This window comes from Vanacampus margaritifer, chromosome 19 (assembly GCF_051991255.1).
Source record: "Vanacampus margaritifer isolate UIUO_Vmar chromosome 19, RoL_Vmar_1.0, whole genome shotgun sequence".
In the NCBI taxonomy this organism is placed as follows: domain Eukaryota; kingdom Metazoa; phylum Chordata; class Actinopteri; order Syngnathiformes; family Syngnathidae; genus Vanacampus; species Vanacampus margaritifer.
This window is the reverse complement of record NC_135450.1, coordinates 2013303-2029131: the sequence shown is the minus strand read 5'-3', so window position 1 is coordinate 2029131 and position 15829 is coordinate 2013303. Positions and strand designations below refer to the sequence as shown.

Below are 15829 nucleotides of genomic sequence, written 5' to 3'. Positions count from 1 at the left end.
TGTGTACTCATTAATTCATCTAAAACCTTTTAAAAATCCCATACCGTTCACCCAAACCGAATACTTCAGAATCAAGCTAGAGTCGTGAGGTTGTCAGGAGATTTGAAGAAGGATCAAAGAAAAGAAAGGAAAGTGAAATCCATCACCGACCAGACATCACCTACTACCCACCGGCTTACCAACCAGAATCTTTCACCAACCCCAGAAACATCTAAATTCCCAAAAATAGTGAGACCTCAAGAGGCCAAACGAAAGACTGAGAAAAGGAAGGAAGGATAGATGAAACAGAGTGAGATCCACAGACATCAGCCTCCACCGATTCAACGACCAGAGGAAGCAGATTGTGTTTGAATTTCGATAGATGCTGGTGTGGTGGATTTGGCATGCATGAAAACCTCCACCAAAGAGGGGAGCCGTCGACCCCGGCCAGGACAGAGCAAGCACAACTCCCCAGGGCCCCCCAGGCCACGGCAGCGCCAAGGCACAATCCCCGGGCCCCGCAGGGTTTACCGGCCGAAGAGCAAACCCAGGAGCCAGGAGTGCCCCCCACCCCGACACGGCCCGCGCCCCAAGCCCAACGCAGCAAAACGGGGCACGGCAGGCCCGCCAGGCACCCCACCGGTCCACAGCCCCTAGTCCAGAAATACATAACCGGAGTGCATAACCATAAAGCATGAAAATAAGTGTCTGTAGTATTTTGTAAACACTGGAGACAAATGTCGGAGTCTGAGAGTCCCATTTTCTTCATCACATAAATGCATTTTATCAGTATACGTAAGTAACTTATGTATTTTTGAGAGGTTTTTTGTTGTTGTCGGAGAAAGCTTTGTAATATGTTTAGCTAAAACAGGCGGTTGAAGCGTACCTCGAAGTGTTGGAATTTGTTTCTTTATCGTATTTTTAACTTGCAGATAATGTAAAAAAAATTTCATTATTTTTACTTTGTATTTTTGGAGCAAGGATGTATGAGATATAAACATATTATCTGAGGAAAGATGGTCTGCTCCTACACATCTAAATCAAACGATTGGTTGTTAAGTTGAAAGTCGGGGTTATGCCATATGGGAGAAAGCCCGCAGGGCTCCAATTGGGCTTTTGTAATTTCTAGTGCCTTCCACCAGGCAGTCAGGGTGGCGGAAATCATTGGGTTTTTAAAACAATTGTGTCGCTTAATCGATGTTGTAATAAGGAGTAAATCTAAATGTCTGAGGTTATTACAATCCTTCTGTTCTAGTTCCAGCCAACAGTTAGGATCTCTGTTGGGTTGTGCCCAAAGAATGATATATTGTAGCTGGTTAGCTATAAAGTAGTGCATAAAATTTGGTGCCTCTCGACCTCCTTTGGATTTACTTTTCTGAAGAGTAGATAGACTAATCTTTGCTTTTTTTTCATTCCAGTAAAATTCAACGACTGGAACCAGTTAGACGTAGGTTTAAATGGAATCATTGAATTTTTATTTTTATTTTGGGTCAAACTTTCATTTTAATGGTGGCTATTCGTCCTATTAGAGAAATGGGAAGATTATTCCAGCGCTCCAAGTCACTATAAATGCTGTCCAGAAGTGGGGTAAAGTTTACATTAATTAAATCAGTTAATTTAGGTGAGATTTTTATGCCTAAGTGTTTTAAATTACCTATAGGAAATGAGTAGTGTGGCTTGCAGGGTTCCATGAATTTTCTGTAATAGGTAGTAATGTTGATTTTGTCCAGTTTATATAATAATCTGATAAATGTGAGAATTTAGTTATTAAGTTAAATACTTCCCCTGACGAAATACCAGTTTTTTCTAAATAAAGTCAAATATCATCAGCATATAGATTATTTTGTGTTCTGTTACCCCAGAGTGAATTCCTTGAATCCTTCTTTCCTGGTGTATAGCTAATGCAAGCGGCTCAATAAATATTGCAAATAATAAAGGGGACAGTGAGCATCCCTGTCCTGTGCCTCGCTGTAGAGTAAAACTCTGAGATATAATCCCATTAGTAGTAACTGTAGCTTTAGGAGAATCATATAATACTGACCACCCAGTGAATAAATGACTTCCCAAAGCCAAACTTATTTAAAACAGTAAAGAGGAAGAACCAGTTAACTTTGTCGAAGGCTTTTTCTGCATCCAACGATATAATAAATGCCTTTTTATCATGCCGCTGTGACATGCTAATAAGGTTAAAGAGCCTCCTAATATTATTAGTAGAGTGACGACCTTTAACTCTTTGACTGCCAAAAACGTTTAATAACGTTTAGTAAAATCCTACAGAGGGCCGCCAAGGACGTTAAAAGACGTTCACTATGTTTTTTTGTTTGTTTTTTTGAAACGGTTGGAGGAAAGCCTTGGCCAGCTGTGCTGAAAGTATCAAGCAGATCTAGTTAGTATAATGACTATTTTTGGCCCCTAGATGGCAGCGATGATTCTCATTGGACAAGATTGGGTAGGCGTCAGTAGAAGACGTGAGGCAGAGCTAGAGTTTTGAGGAGAGAATGGCTGGGGAAGCAAAAATGGCGACCGGTTGCAAGCAGCTCACGCTTGACCATTTTTTTCAAAGACAAAAAGCATCGACCAATGCTAAAGAGCACATTGATGACGACGATGATGATGATGGTGACTCCAAGGTTGACGCTGACGTTGGAAGCGTTGACGCGGCGGCTTGACCACGTCATAAAGCCTCACCGGCTAGCGATGCTAACGCCGGAAAACGCGGAGCACAACCGAGCACTTCTGCACAGGTGGACGTTCAATCGGACGATGAAGCGTACCCCGAGTCCAATGCATATTCATCGGAGGAGTGGGTACAGTCTGATCACGGAGAAGACACTGGTTATGGACTACGATGCCACCATGAATGGAGTGGATAAGATGGATCAACCACCCGGTATAGGAACTGAAGGACATGAGACAGCCAGACGTAACACCACCGTAACGTCACCGTATCATGATCCTGATAGTAGACTTGATGGCAACATGGCCAAACACACACTGCAGTATATACTTGCTATTCCCCGGAAAAAAAACGCCGGCAAGAAAGTGTAGCACCTGCACGCGAAGGGGCAATCGCAGTGAAACTAATCTGTTGTGCAAATCCTGCTGCGTCCCCTTGCACACAGGGGAGTGTTACAAAAAGAAAAACTGTATTTGAAACATCCACATAATTGTAAATAGTACCACAGTTGCACACATTTGTAAATAGTTTGCAAAATTGTTTTGTCAAATTGTTACACTGTTGAATGTAAATAAACGTATTTTGCTATCAAAAAAAACTTTTTCATTGTTGGTGGTAGTGTTTTACAGAAGTAAAGCACTGATTAGGTGTTTGTGGCATCATTCATGGAAAAAAAGGTGTCAAATTCACTAGAGTGCATGAAATAATATCGTTTCACAAAAAGCTTGATTTCTGAGTATTTTGTTTCAAAACAGCATTTGGGTGAAACTAACCATTTTCTATTGTTGATTACTGAAAAATGGAATAAGGAAGAAACAAACTTTTTTTTCTGATGAAAGATGAGAGTTCAATCTTTCATTTGGTAGTATGTGTGTTTCCATAGTCCAAACACGAAATTTTCTGTGGACCTTGAAAGATCAGTCAAAATGCTTAAATCGGCTGGCACTCACAGCATCCCTTTTCTGAAAACGCTTGGCAGTCAAAGAGTTAATAAAGCCTGTTTGGTCGCTATGAATGTTTGTCGACATTACTGTTTCTAGTCTAGATGCGAAAGCTTTAGCGATAATTTTAAAATCTGTCTCGTTATGTCTGATTACGTCCACCTGTGTGCCTGTTCCCTTCCCAGTGTGTTGACCAATCGGTGCCCTCTTCCTATTGTGTTCCCCAGATGTGTCTCATTAGTGTTGATGTATTTAGTCTGTTGTGTTTGTCCAGTTGGTGTGGGATCATTGTCTATGTCAGGTGTTGAAGTCAGGTGTCGGGAGTCTGTGTTTCTTGTCACGTCAAGCTAAGCCTCGTCACAGTTAAGTCGTCTTTGTTTCAGTCTAATAGCCCACGTCTCAGTCTAGTTGTCTACGTCTTCGTCTAATTATCTTAGTCCTCGTCCAGTCGCCCACGTCCCCATCAAATCTCCCTCGTCTGAATATTTTCTCCCTCATCTCAGTCACGCCATCCCTGTCACCGTCCTGTTGTCAAGTCACCTTCAAGTGTTCCCCTCATTCTGCAAAGTTCTCCGCGTTCCTGCTAAGTTCTCCACGTCCTTGCAAAGTTCTCCACGTCCTTGCAAAGTTCTCCACGTCCCTGCAAAGTTCTCCACGTCCCTGCAAAGTTCTCCACGTCCCTGCAAAGTTCTCCAGGTCCCTGCAAAGTTCTCCAGGTCCCTGCAAAGTACTCCAGGTCCCTGCAAAGTTCTCCACGTCCCTGCAAAGTTCTCCACGTCCCTGCAAAGTTCTCCACGTCCAGTAATGCTTCCCAAGGTCAGCCAAGCTTCTCAAGTTCTGCCAAGCTTCCCACATTCTGCTACCTCCAGTCAAGCCAGCCTCTTCTCTTGTCCAGCCGTGGCGACCAGCCTCCTCTCGCTCAAGTCCAGCCGTGGCGACCAGCCTCCTCTCGCTCAAGTCCAGCCGTGGCGACCAGCCTCATCTGTCTCCTTTTCTTTCAATAAAGATTCTCTCTTTGTTCACAATTCCTGCCTCCCTACTGGTTCTTTTCTCCTTTGGGTCCACCCTCTCCTACGTGCACCTTTTTATAACAGTTTTGATGAAATAAGAGTTGTAGTATACACAGGAGGTCTCTATCCATGTGTGGTGTGAGTTTGGAGACACGACGATAAACAATCATGAAGTTATTGGTCAGTAATAACAACAAAATTACAGGAAGTGTTATTTTGATTAAATAAGAGTTGTAGTATATGCAGGGAGTCCCCATTTATTTGTGATGTGAGATCTAAAAATCTATCATTAAGTTATTGAGTATTATTTGAAACAAACTCACTTCTGGAGTTTGGAGACATGACCAGTGTTGCCGGTAACGCGTTACTCCCCCCAAAAATTCTGCTTTCCAAAGTAACTAGTAGTCTAGCGCATTACTTTATTTTACATAGTAGTCTGATTAAAGTTTCTATTCAGGGATTCAATGTGTTACTCCACATTTATATTGCTGAGTCAAAGTATCTCCCTGTTGCAGTCACAAACAACTGCTGGTCTGGTTGTGAATAGTTTCCACATTCAAAACAAAAGTGATGATACTTTTACTACTAGTTTTACTAACCAACAGGCACTCAACAAAATAGTGTACATTATGGACCATAAAAGTAGTAAAAATAATCTATTTCCATCCTCAACCGTGAAGCATTATGGGATGAGGTCATCTACGCCCTCTCGCCGGGGGGAGTGACGTCAGGTATGCGACAAGTCGCGTTTTCAGCATGCATGACTCAAGACAAGACTAGTGGCACTAACAATGGAGGAAGGACGGGGATTTGCATTTTCAACCTGAAAATACAGTCATTATTTTCAGTTTCTGTCAGTCAAAGAAGACAACATCAAGGTTCGTTGTACTTTATGTGCTGGTGACAAATTCCTATCGAGCTATAAAAACACAACGTCAAATTAAAAAAAACAACGTTTTTCTTCGTATTTAGAGAGCGAATATACAAAGATGGAAAAAAATCTGAAGGCCGTGCTGAATGAGTTCGATTTTGTGTCAACTACCGCGGATATTGCTAATAACAAAAGCTACATGGGAGTTCCATTGGATCAATGGATCTACATTAGAACGCAACACGGCTGCCTGAGCATGTAGAAGAATCCACCACACCAGAATCTATCGAAATTCAAACACAATCTGCTTCTTTCTCTGGTCGTTGAATCTGTGGAGGCTGATGTCTGTGGATCTCACTCTGCTTCATCTATCCTTCCTTCCTTTCCTCAGTCTTTCCTTTGGTCTCTTGAGGTCTCCCTAATTTATTGGAATTTAGATGTTTGGTGAAAGATTCTGGTTGGTTGGCCGGTGGGTAGTAGGTGATGTCTGGTTGGATTTCACTTTCCTTTCACTTTCCTTTATTTTCTTTGATCCTTCCTCGGGTCTCCTGACAACCTCACGACTGTAGCTGGATTCTGAAGAATTCGGCTTAGGTGAAGGGTATGGGATTTTTAATAGGTTTTAGGTGAACTAACTCACACGCACGCACATATGCACACACACACCCGCACATGCACATACTCACGCACATACAAAAAAAGAAAAGAAAAAAAAGAGAGCAATGATGATGACATGTCAAATAGGTAAGATTACCAAATAAACAATACTGAGCTCTCTCTCGTAAAAGATACAAAATAAAAAAATTTAATAAAAAAAGACATAACAAGACAGGGCAAACACTCAGAAACACAAGACAAACACCAATCACAGAAAGACACAACAAACACACCAAAATAAACAAAACTCGAACCCATACAAAACCGAAACGTGACAAAAATAACACAAAACAATTCAGAAAAATTCAGGAAGTGTTATTTTGAATAAATAAGCGTTGTTGTATAAGCAGAAGGTCCCCATCCATGTGAAATGTGAGTTTGGAGACATGACGATGTAAAATCATGAAGTTATTGAGCATTAAAAACAACAAAATTCAGAAAAATACAGGAAGTGTTATTTTGATGAAATAAGAGTTGTAATACATGCAGGGAGTCCCTTTTTATGTGTGATGTGAGTCCTAAAGATATACCTAAAGATATATAATTAACTTATTGAGTATTATTTGAAACAAACTCACTTCTAAAATTTCGAGTTGCCCCGAATCCCCTACAAAGGGGGGTGGGGGTGTTGTAATGTAACTAGGTGGACAATTTCTGTGCATGCAATTGTTGCAAAAACCCGACAATGAACAATGATGTTGTTATGGATTTTTAATGGCATTTTTTCTTTTCAGCAGCTTCTATTTTTTGACGGTCCCTGGACCCGCGTCTCAGCGCAGCCTGTTGAAAAAGCATGATGACACATGAACTGCTCAGACCACAAATTGTGTTAACTGAAATTCAAATTGTAGTACGTTGGCGAGCTCACAGAGATTGGAATAAGCCATTGTTTTTGTTGCAATGACGTTTTGTTTTGGAGTTATTGGACCGTATCTGCCAATCTCTTGCTAACTTTGCCGGACTCTCACTCTGTCTCTCTGTCTCTCTGTCTGTCTCTCTCTCTCTCTCTCTCTCTCTCTCTCTCTCTCTTTCATCGTAGAAAATTGTAATCTATCAAAATAATCTCCATTTTTATAAATGTACCTGATTGCATGTTTTTTTCCTGTACTTCAACGGAATACAGTTTCTTTTTTTTTTTTTTATTCTAAATACGTAACATGTATTCTGTTACTCCCTAATCCTGATAACGAGGTAAATGATGGTTAAGTGGACAAGTGGAAATTAATAATGGCCTACTGTATTTGTGTCTTTCCGTATGCTAGTTAGGTTACTGTTCACTGTAAATCAGCAATAATGACATAAAGCAAACTACCATTATTCTTGGGCAAAGGCGAAAATGTTCACTAGCTATAGTAATACCACAGTAACAGCTTCAAAAGTCATAAAATTATTGGTTATCTGATAAAAATCAATAGTTGTTGGAAATAAATAAATTACAGTGTGTGTGTATGTGTGCATGTGTGTGTGTGTGTGTGTGCGTGTGCGTGTGCGTGCGTGTGATTATCTGGATGATTTCTCCTGGATAGAACAAACACAACCAAATCAGTCAAACTAAAATCAGAATAGCGTCCACCCTCCTCTTCATCCTGGCTGGCTGCATCCTGTTTGTGACCATCCCAGCTGTGATCTTCAAACACATCGAAGGTTGGACAGCTCTAGAATCGACATATTTTGTTGTCATCACTTTGACAACTGTTGGAATAGGCGACTATGTGGCAGGTGAAACATTTTCTTCTATTGAAACTAAAATAACCCTTAATTAGTGGCAATGTTTACTCTATGTGTCTTAAATAATTTGTATAAACTAGTTATTGTAAGGGAAGCACATTGAACTAGTAATTAGAGCATATACTTTAAATTTCAGAGGTTCTGACCTTTTAATTGGATGTCCAAAGTAATTCTACAAAGGAAATTGTTTTTCAACTTAGATAATGTAATTCCAAAGAAAACGCAGCATGTGCAGCAATAATGGCACCCCTCTTTGATATTTGGTTGCACACCCTTTGGCAGTGATGACAGCTTCCAAACGTTTCTTGTAGCCATCTCTAAGCTTCTTGTACTTTTCCGCTGGTATTTCCCCCCACTCTTCCTTTGCAGATTGTTCAATCTTTTGAATGTTTGCAGGTTTCTTTTCGCAATGGCACATTTCAGCTCATATCAAAGATTTTTGGATACCGGATTGAGATCAGGAGTCATTGCTGGCCATGTTAAAACAGTATTTTTTCTTTTTTAACCATTCCTTTGTACTTTTGGGTCTTTGTCTTGATGGAGGACCCATGACCTGTGACTCAAACCAAATTGCCTTAACACTTGGGTGGACATGTCCCCCTAGAATGTCTTGATAATTATCTGATTTCATGATTCCTGTGATATGATTAAGGCCTCCAGTACCAGAAACTGTAGGGAGGGTGTTCTTTTCCTCTGAAGCTTCATTGCGCGGTCTGTAAACAAACTGTTTGCGTGCATTGCCGAAAATCTCTATTTTTGTTTCATCCATTGTTTAGCCGTTCTTTTGTATGTCTGTCTCCGCAATGGTCTTCGCCCATGAAGCCCTATTTTTGGTTTAGTGTGTGGCGTATGGTACTTCTTGAAACCATAATCCCAGACTGTTCCAGTTTGGCTTTCAGGTCTTTGGATGTTTAACATGGTGTTTTTTCCATCATTCGCACCAACCGTCGAAGACTTCTGTCATCAATTTCTCTCTTCCCCCCATGTCCAAGGAGGTTCTTCACAGTTCCATGCTCGTCAAACTTCTTAATAACATTACACACTGTTGAAACTGGGTTACCAAAGTCTTTCGAGATGGCTCTATATCCTTTGGAGGTCTTGTGTTTGTGAATAATTGCACTTTGGATGTCCTCAGACAGCTCTTTTGTTTATACGATTGTGACAAAGGGTGGCTTTTTAAAACATCAACGTCATCATTCATTGGTTAAATAATGTCAATTGGGCACAGACAATTTAAAACAGGGAATCCTCATTTGCGATTTAACAAAGGTGAGTAACAATGGTGTTTCCTATTATTTCCGCTCATTATTTATTGTTATAATTATTATTATTTTTTTTTTTATCATTTGGTCTTTCGGATAAAACACAGGTTCTCCATAAAAAATAAAATGTTTTACTTGATTAATTTTTTGGAGAAGATATTCCACATTATGTACTTTACCTTCATGGGTGCCAATAATGGTGAGCAGGACTTTACATAGGGTACTAAGTTCTCCTCAAGATTGTGTGAGTTATAGCTGGGTACTCCCTGTCCGACATTCCAAAAATGATGATTTGCCCCGATCTAGACTGTGAGTGCAAATACATTGTACAGTAAATTCCTCTGTAAAAGAGTGCCTCAGCTTCTTCATGCCTTCTTATTAACATGTGTTAGGTTAACTTGAAGACTCCCAAGTTTTCAATATGTGAGAAAATGTGCTCTGAGATTGGCTGGCAACTTGTAGAGAATAAATAAATGGACAGTTGTGTTTCTTTCACAACAGCAACATTTCTGGCATATTCTAAAAAATTCTACCCTAAAAAATACATGATATCAATAAACCGAGTTTCAACAAGGGCATGTTTATTACATGTGATTTTGGACAGAGGATTGAAATGATTAGGTTCAAACCACCAGTAATTAAACTTAAATAGAGACCAAAACAATGTATAAAATATACAGTTTAAAACATTCTTCAATTAATGAACTAGTGCTCTGTCATTTTGCATAAAAATTATGATGTATAATTAACTTGAATTACCAGGGTTAGCCATGTATTACATTAATGTTAATAATTTCAATTTGAACTTCAGATCTTTTAGTGGTCATCAGTTCTAGTTGTACCCCACCTACTGTACAAGTCTGGCAGTCTGGGATGGGCTCCAGTTCTACACGAACCTAATGAGGACGTGCGGTATTGGAAATTGATGGATGAGACACTTATTTATTTATTTATTTTCCATCTCAGGTGGAAATCGGAAGATTGAGTACCGCAAGTGGTACAGACCACTGGTCTGGTTCTGGATCCTGGGTGGTCTGGCCTATTTTGCTGCAGTGCTAAACATGATTGGCGACTGGTTGAGGGTGTTATCCAAAAAGACCAAAGAAGAGGTACTCATTCACGCCTTTTACATCATTCAATGCACTTTACAAATTCGCTCCTTTTACATCATTCAGTGCACTTTACAAATTCGCTTATTCAACTATTTGAAAATGTGAACTTGAAGCCACGTCACTTCACGATAACCAATTACTGTCAGCGCACACAATACTTATTTATTTTTTATTTTTTTAAATACCTGTAAACAGTCAATCAGAGTGAGTACATCATAAACGGAGCATGGAGGAAAACAAAGAGGATAAATACAAAATTTTAAAAAGCTTCACTTGTCTTTTTTAACAACTTGAGGTATGTGTGTGGGTGACGGGTGTATTCAAGAAATCCAGAAAAGCTCCACTTTGGCCGGAGTTTTTGGAAACCTTTTTAATGAAAAAAAATCCCTGGGGACTTGTGGATGACAGGGCAAAACGCAGAAAACGATCTCCCGTTCATACGTGTAAACAGGGCCTAAATGATGCATAGCTACTGTAGGTCTGAAACCTCAAGCACAAATGGCTAACCTATGGACAGGGTTGGGGAGTCCAGGTCCAGAGAGAACAAATCCTGAAACAGTTCAACATTAGCCACGGGTGCTTCTACTCAACAGGTGCTTCTATGAACTCGTTTACCTGCCAGTTAAGCTAAAGGCAATCTGTGGCAGGGTTTTTACTTTCTGGGCCTGGATTGCCCAACCCTGCCTCTGGATTAGGAAATGAGTTGACAAAAAGTCCTTTAAAAACTCAATCACAGTCCAGTTAGTTTGAATTTAGGAGTCCTAGCATTGCAAATGTTGCTAGTTTAAAATGCTGCTTGAAATTATAGAAATTAAATATTTTTCATAGTGTCCTGCCACAGTGAAATTAATATCACTGTCATCTTAAGTCTTTTAAGAAAGTTTGGGAGTGTTGGATGTATAAAATAACAGCTCGGTCCGTCTGCGTTCCATTCAGTCCTTTCACAAACTCTTTTTTTTTTCCTGCCCTTATGAGCGCTAATCAATTATGGCGCTGTCCATGGTTACGGCGACGTCGGAATTACAACTGGCCGGAAATCACTATATTCATGACTGAGGTGTTTTGTTTCAAACAAGCATTTGGTTTAACCTGAGGAAAGTCGATGATAGCATAGCACACAGCTAGCCGACGCTCGTATAGGCCTCAAGCCGCATTCAAGCGCATACGCCCATACACTTTGCGACTTGCGATGTTGGATTGGCGTATCAAGGTCTGGCCTAGAAAGCAAATGTTGACCGTTCTGTAAATCCTCTCAATTCAAAAACTGCAATTAAAGCACATCTTGTTCATTCTGTTTGTAATACAGTGTGGTGGTCTTTACAACGTGAATAAAGAGATGACTAAGATTGCCTAGTAGGGCATGAGCTGAAGTCATTCACAGATCATGTAGAGGGAGTAATAACAAGATAAACATTACTCTATATTTGACATGAATTATGACACATCTTTGTCTTATGTCCATTAAATAAGACGTATTTAATAATTTCGTATTATAATAGTATAATTGTTATTTGATTTGAGAGTTGATTTCCAACCTGTGGAGCCAATGCATTTATTTTGCACGAGAAGTTTTCCTACTAAAATAATGATCTTAACTCAGTTTAGTCGCAAATGTACCTAGTGTGAAATCTGAGCTTGTATTGTTGAACACAAAGCTGATATATTTGCAGGTAACCATGACTTAGTTTGTTGCATGACTGATACACAAAGGTTGGTTTTACCTTTTGCCATTCAATTGAAGAGCAGTTATTTGTTATGCCTGCCACTATATGCCACTGGTGTAAATATAATAATAATAATTTAAATAATATTAATTAATAATAACAATAATAATAATTAGCTGGGAATAATATATACTTTCACTTTTTACTCCAAGACAATTAATTTATATATATATATATATATATGTATGTATTTGTGTGTGTGTGTGTGTGTGTGATTTTTCTTTTTAATCTTTTAACATTTCTTTGAGTAATGTGTTATCGTGACTAAAATGATACACCATTATATGACTGTTTCATCTCTAGCCATAACAAAGGTTATGATCATTGTGTATGATTTTTTTAAATCATTGATTGTCATCACAATTTTGACTTTGTCGAGTTTCTCAGAGAATCATAGGTGTAGGGAACCCTGGTCCTCGAAAGCCACTGTCCTGCTTGTTTTCAATGTCTCCCTCCTCCATCACAGCTGACTCAAATGATCAGCTAATCAGCAAGGTCTTTAGAAGCCTGATATTGATCCTGTTCATCGAATCAGGTGTGTTGGTGGAGGGTGACATGGAAAACAGGCAAGACAGTGGCTCTCAAAGACCAGGGTTCCTCCCCCTGCCCTCTGGGTTCTTTTTTTTTAAATATATAAATGACATCACACACACGAAAGTAATTTGTGTATTTTGCTAAGGTTGGGGAAATCAAGGCTCACGCAGCAGAGTGGAAAGCAAATGTGCGAGCCGAGCTGAGAGAGACAAGGCGGCGTATGAGTGTTGAGGTCAGCGACAAACTGCAGCGAGCTGCCACCATCCGCAGTATGGAAAGACGACAGCTCGGCCTGGATCAACGTGCGGTCTCCATGGATATGCTTTCTCCAGAGCGCCGAGCAATCTTCAACAGCCTGGACACCAACAGCTACAAAACTTCCTCCCAAGAGAGTATTGACACCAAGTTGAACAATCTTCGACTGAGGGGCACTGAGCAGTGCGACCGTCAGTCCAACCACCAAACAACATCCGAGGACAACATCTTTAACCGTCTGGGTTCTGTCACTAAGCTTGCAAAACGCAACAAGAATAGGGACTTGAAGAAGAACATCACAGAAGAAGTTCGACGTCCTCATAGTGAAGCCTATGGTTGGATTACGACCACCTTTGATTGTAGCACACCTGTTATGGATGAAGGGAAGCGTAAGGATGAGGAACCTGAAGAGACTGAAGACAATGAGTGCAATACAAGCTTGTCTGAATTTCCGTTGTTTGTAGAAGCTTACAAGTCACATAATGGGCTTATTCTTGAGCAAACCAAAGAGAACAAGAATGATGAAACACTTGAAATGAAAGAGCTAGATATTGAGATGAGCCCTTAACAGTCTGTATGTCGAAACAATAGGTTTTAAAATGCTACCTTTTGTGCCTTAGGTTTTCTCTTTCACCAGTATGTGCTTAAGCAGGAATAATGCCTGCCTCTTTGTGCTACAGTATACATATACTGTTCCGTTGACATGCAGTATTCACAGTGCCCTAAGAATATGTGATACACATTATATTGGCTTCATCATGATCCAGTGTAATAATGCAAAATACCCTCATAGGTTGTGCACTTATATGCCAAGTGATGGTCATTGGGTAAAAAGTGTTCCTCAAAGTGCTAAAGCAGAGATCCCCAACCACTGGTCAATGGCCCAGTAGCAGTCTGCGGGCAATATAGTATGGGACTGCACAGAGACACAGAGAAAATGTTTAGAAATATATAAATAAATGTCAGCCCCTGTCCCCACCGCCGCGTACGTGATTACCTTCCAAAGATACATATGTCAGCCACCCACTCCCTCGTCAATTAGTTACCAATGGGGACTATACCTAAGGAAACCCTTATACAAGATCTAGGGCAGGACTGGTACAAAAAAAATAAAATCGGCCCTGGAATTTTGACCCTGCCCTATTCTCTAAATATTTAGTTCTGTCACTGATGTTTATTGATGATGTTTCAGTTTTCGGTCTGTATTCGAAATGGATTAATGGACTGGTCCCTCTAAATTGTGGGCACATCTCTTGGGGTAAAATGTAGGGAAATAACAATTAAAAAGCACTGCATTGGACCAAAAGAGGCCGGCCCACCGGGCATCTGCCCTGAATACCAGATGGCCAGTCCAGCCTGTCAATAATTACCTTCCCCGTTACCCCGTCAGCGATAACCTTCCGAAGTGGAATGAATATATGTTTAAAAAAAAAACATCACTAGGTTGGGGATCACTGTGCTAAAGCATAACATTTTTTTTTGTATTTTAGTAATTTCATCCAGGTCTACAAAGTTACGTCAAGGTAATGTGTAGAGGTGTAATAAAATATATATAAGCATAATCTATGTTTATATAAATGTTTGGTTAAATATATTTTGCTTCCTCCCACCTATTTAAGAACCTGCAAACATTGACCTTGATGATATTCTAATATAGCTAACATGATAATATAATAATATGTTGTTTTGGGGAGGTGCGCATAAACAAGGACTACTTTTATAGATTACATCATACCCAACAATCACAGCATACGAAGTGAATGGGTAATTGACCTTTAGCAAACCACTCCCCCAAACGGCTAAGGTTTCGTAAAGCTCGTATCAGCTCCATTGAAATCCATTGTAAAATCGATCCACAAAACTTCAGCTGCAATAAAACCATACCAAAAAAAAGTTCCAACAAGCTGTGACCTCCAGCAAGCAAAATGGTGAAGTGATGTGCCCATGGGTTGTGTAAATCGGACAAGAGTTTTTTCCAATCTCAAAGCCAAAAACAAAGCCGGAGCAGTGTCTTCAATGGAGTAAACAGTGTGGACAGCCTCACCCCTAGCTAAATGTCTCGAAGATAACAAGCAATCCTACACTTGCTCCAAGGTAAGAGCCTGTAAAGTAGCTATAATGGGCTAAGCTAAGGCCATGTCACTAACCGAACAAACTAAAAGTCAACTTTTAAATTAACTTTTGGGATATTAAAAGTTAACTTTTAGCTCTGTTGACAAATTAACTTTAGCTCTAGAGGCAAGATCATCCACAAAATTGGACATCATAGGTATATTTAAGATTATTTGTTATTATTATAGATTATCAAGATATCATTCATCACCGAAATCGTCAAGTTCTTAATGACGCAACGCCTCGTAAAAATACACAGATTGAGGAAGACCATCTTTACTGAGCCAGATCGACAGACGTAGACCTAATTTGTCTGTGCTCAGTCCGTGGATTTTTACGAAACTTTGCGTCATACATAGGCGCGGGGGGAGGGGGGTGGGGGGGGGGGCTGGGTGTCGATGGTGATGGATCATGTAATCAGTTTACGGGTATATTCACTAAAAATTTGAATTATTTTTTCCACGCTGAGAGAGAAACATCGGAATTTATTTATTTATTTGTTTTACCTCAGACTTATCTTGAGACCTGTTTTTTTTTAGCTTCGATAGGTGTGTAGTCCGGTTAATATTATGAATAATAATGATAATAATGCATTATATTTAAAGGCGCCTTTCTTAGCACTCAAGGACACCGTACAGTGAGTTGAGAAAAAAAAAGGGGTGAGGTAGAAGAGCAGAATGACATTTAAATTGCGTAAAAGTCTATATTTCTGAGTTGAGGTGGTAGTGAGTTCCAGAGGCGGGCAGCACAGAGGCTGAATGCTTTGCTCCCCATGGCGGTAAGACGAGCTGCGGGGAGAGACAGGTGAATGGAGGAAGATGATCTCGTAGAAGATCAGAAAGAATATGGGTTGGGCGGGCTTGAATGTGAACAGGAGGATTTTGAATTAGATGTGAGTCTGAACCGGGAGCCACTGTAATTGGTGGAGGATGGGGGTGATGTGTTGGGTGAAGGGAGTTCGGATTGA

At 40.1% G+C, this 15829-nt stretch overlaps 1 protein-coding gene across 1 annotated transcript in view; it reads left to right on the top strand.

The window, feature by feature from the left end:
- Nucleotides 1-15215, top strand: part of kcnk10a (potassium channel, subfamily K, member 10a) — a 30230-nt gene extending 15015 nt beyond the window's left edge. Inside the window, exons 6-8 of the mRNA XM_077552161.1 lie at nucleotides 7662-7854; nucleotides 10092-10234; nucleotides 12641-15215. Coding sequence (XP_077408287.1) covers nucleotides 7662-7854; nucleotides 10092-10234; nucleotides 12641-13318 — 1014 coding nt within the window. The 3' untranslated portion in view covers nucleotides 13319-15215. The remainder of the gene's footprint in view (nucleotides 1-7661; nucleotides 7855-10091; nucleotides 10235-12640) is intronic.
- The last annotated feature ends 614 nt before the right edge of the window (nucleotides 15216-15829 follow it).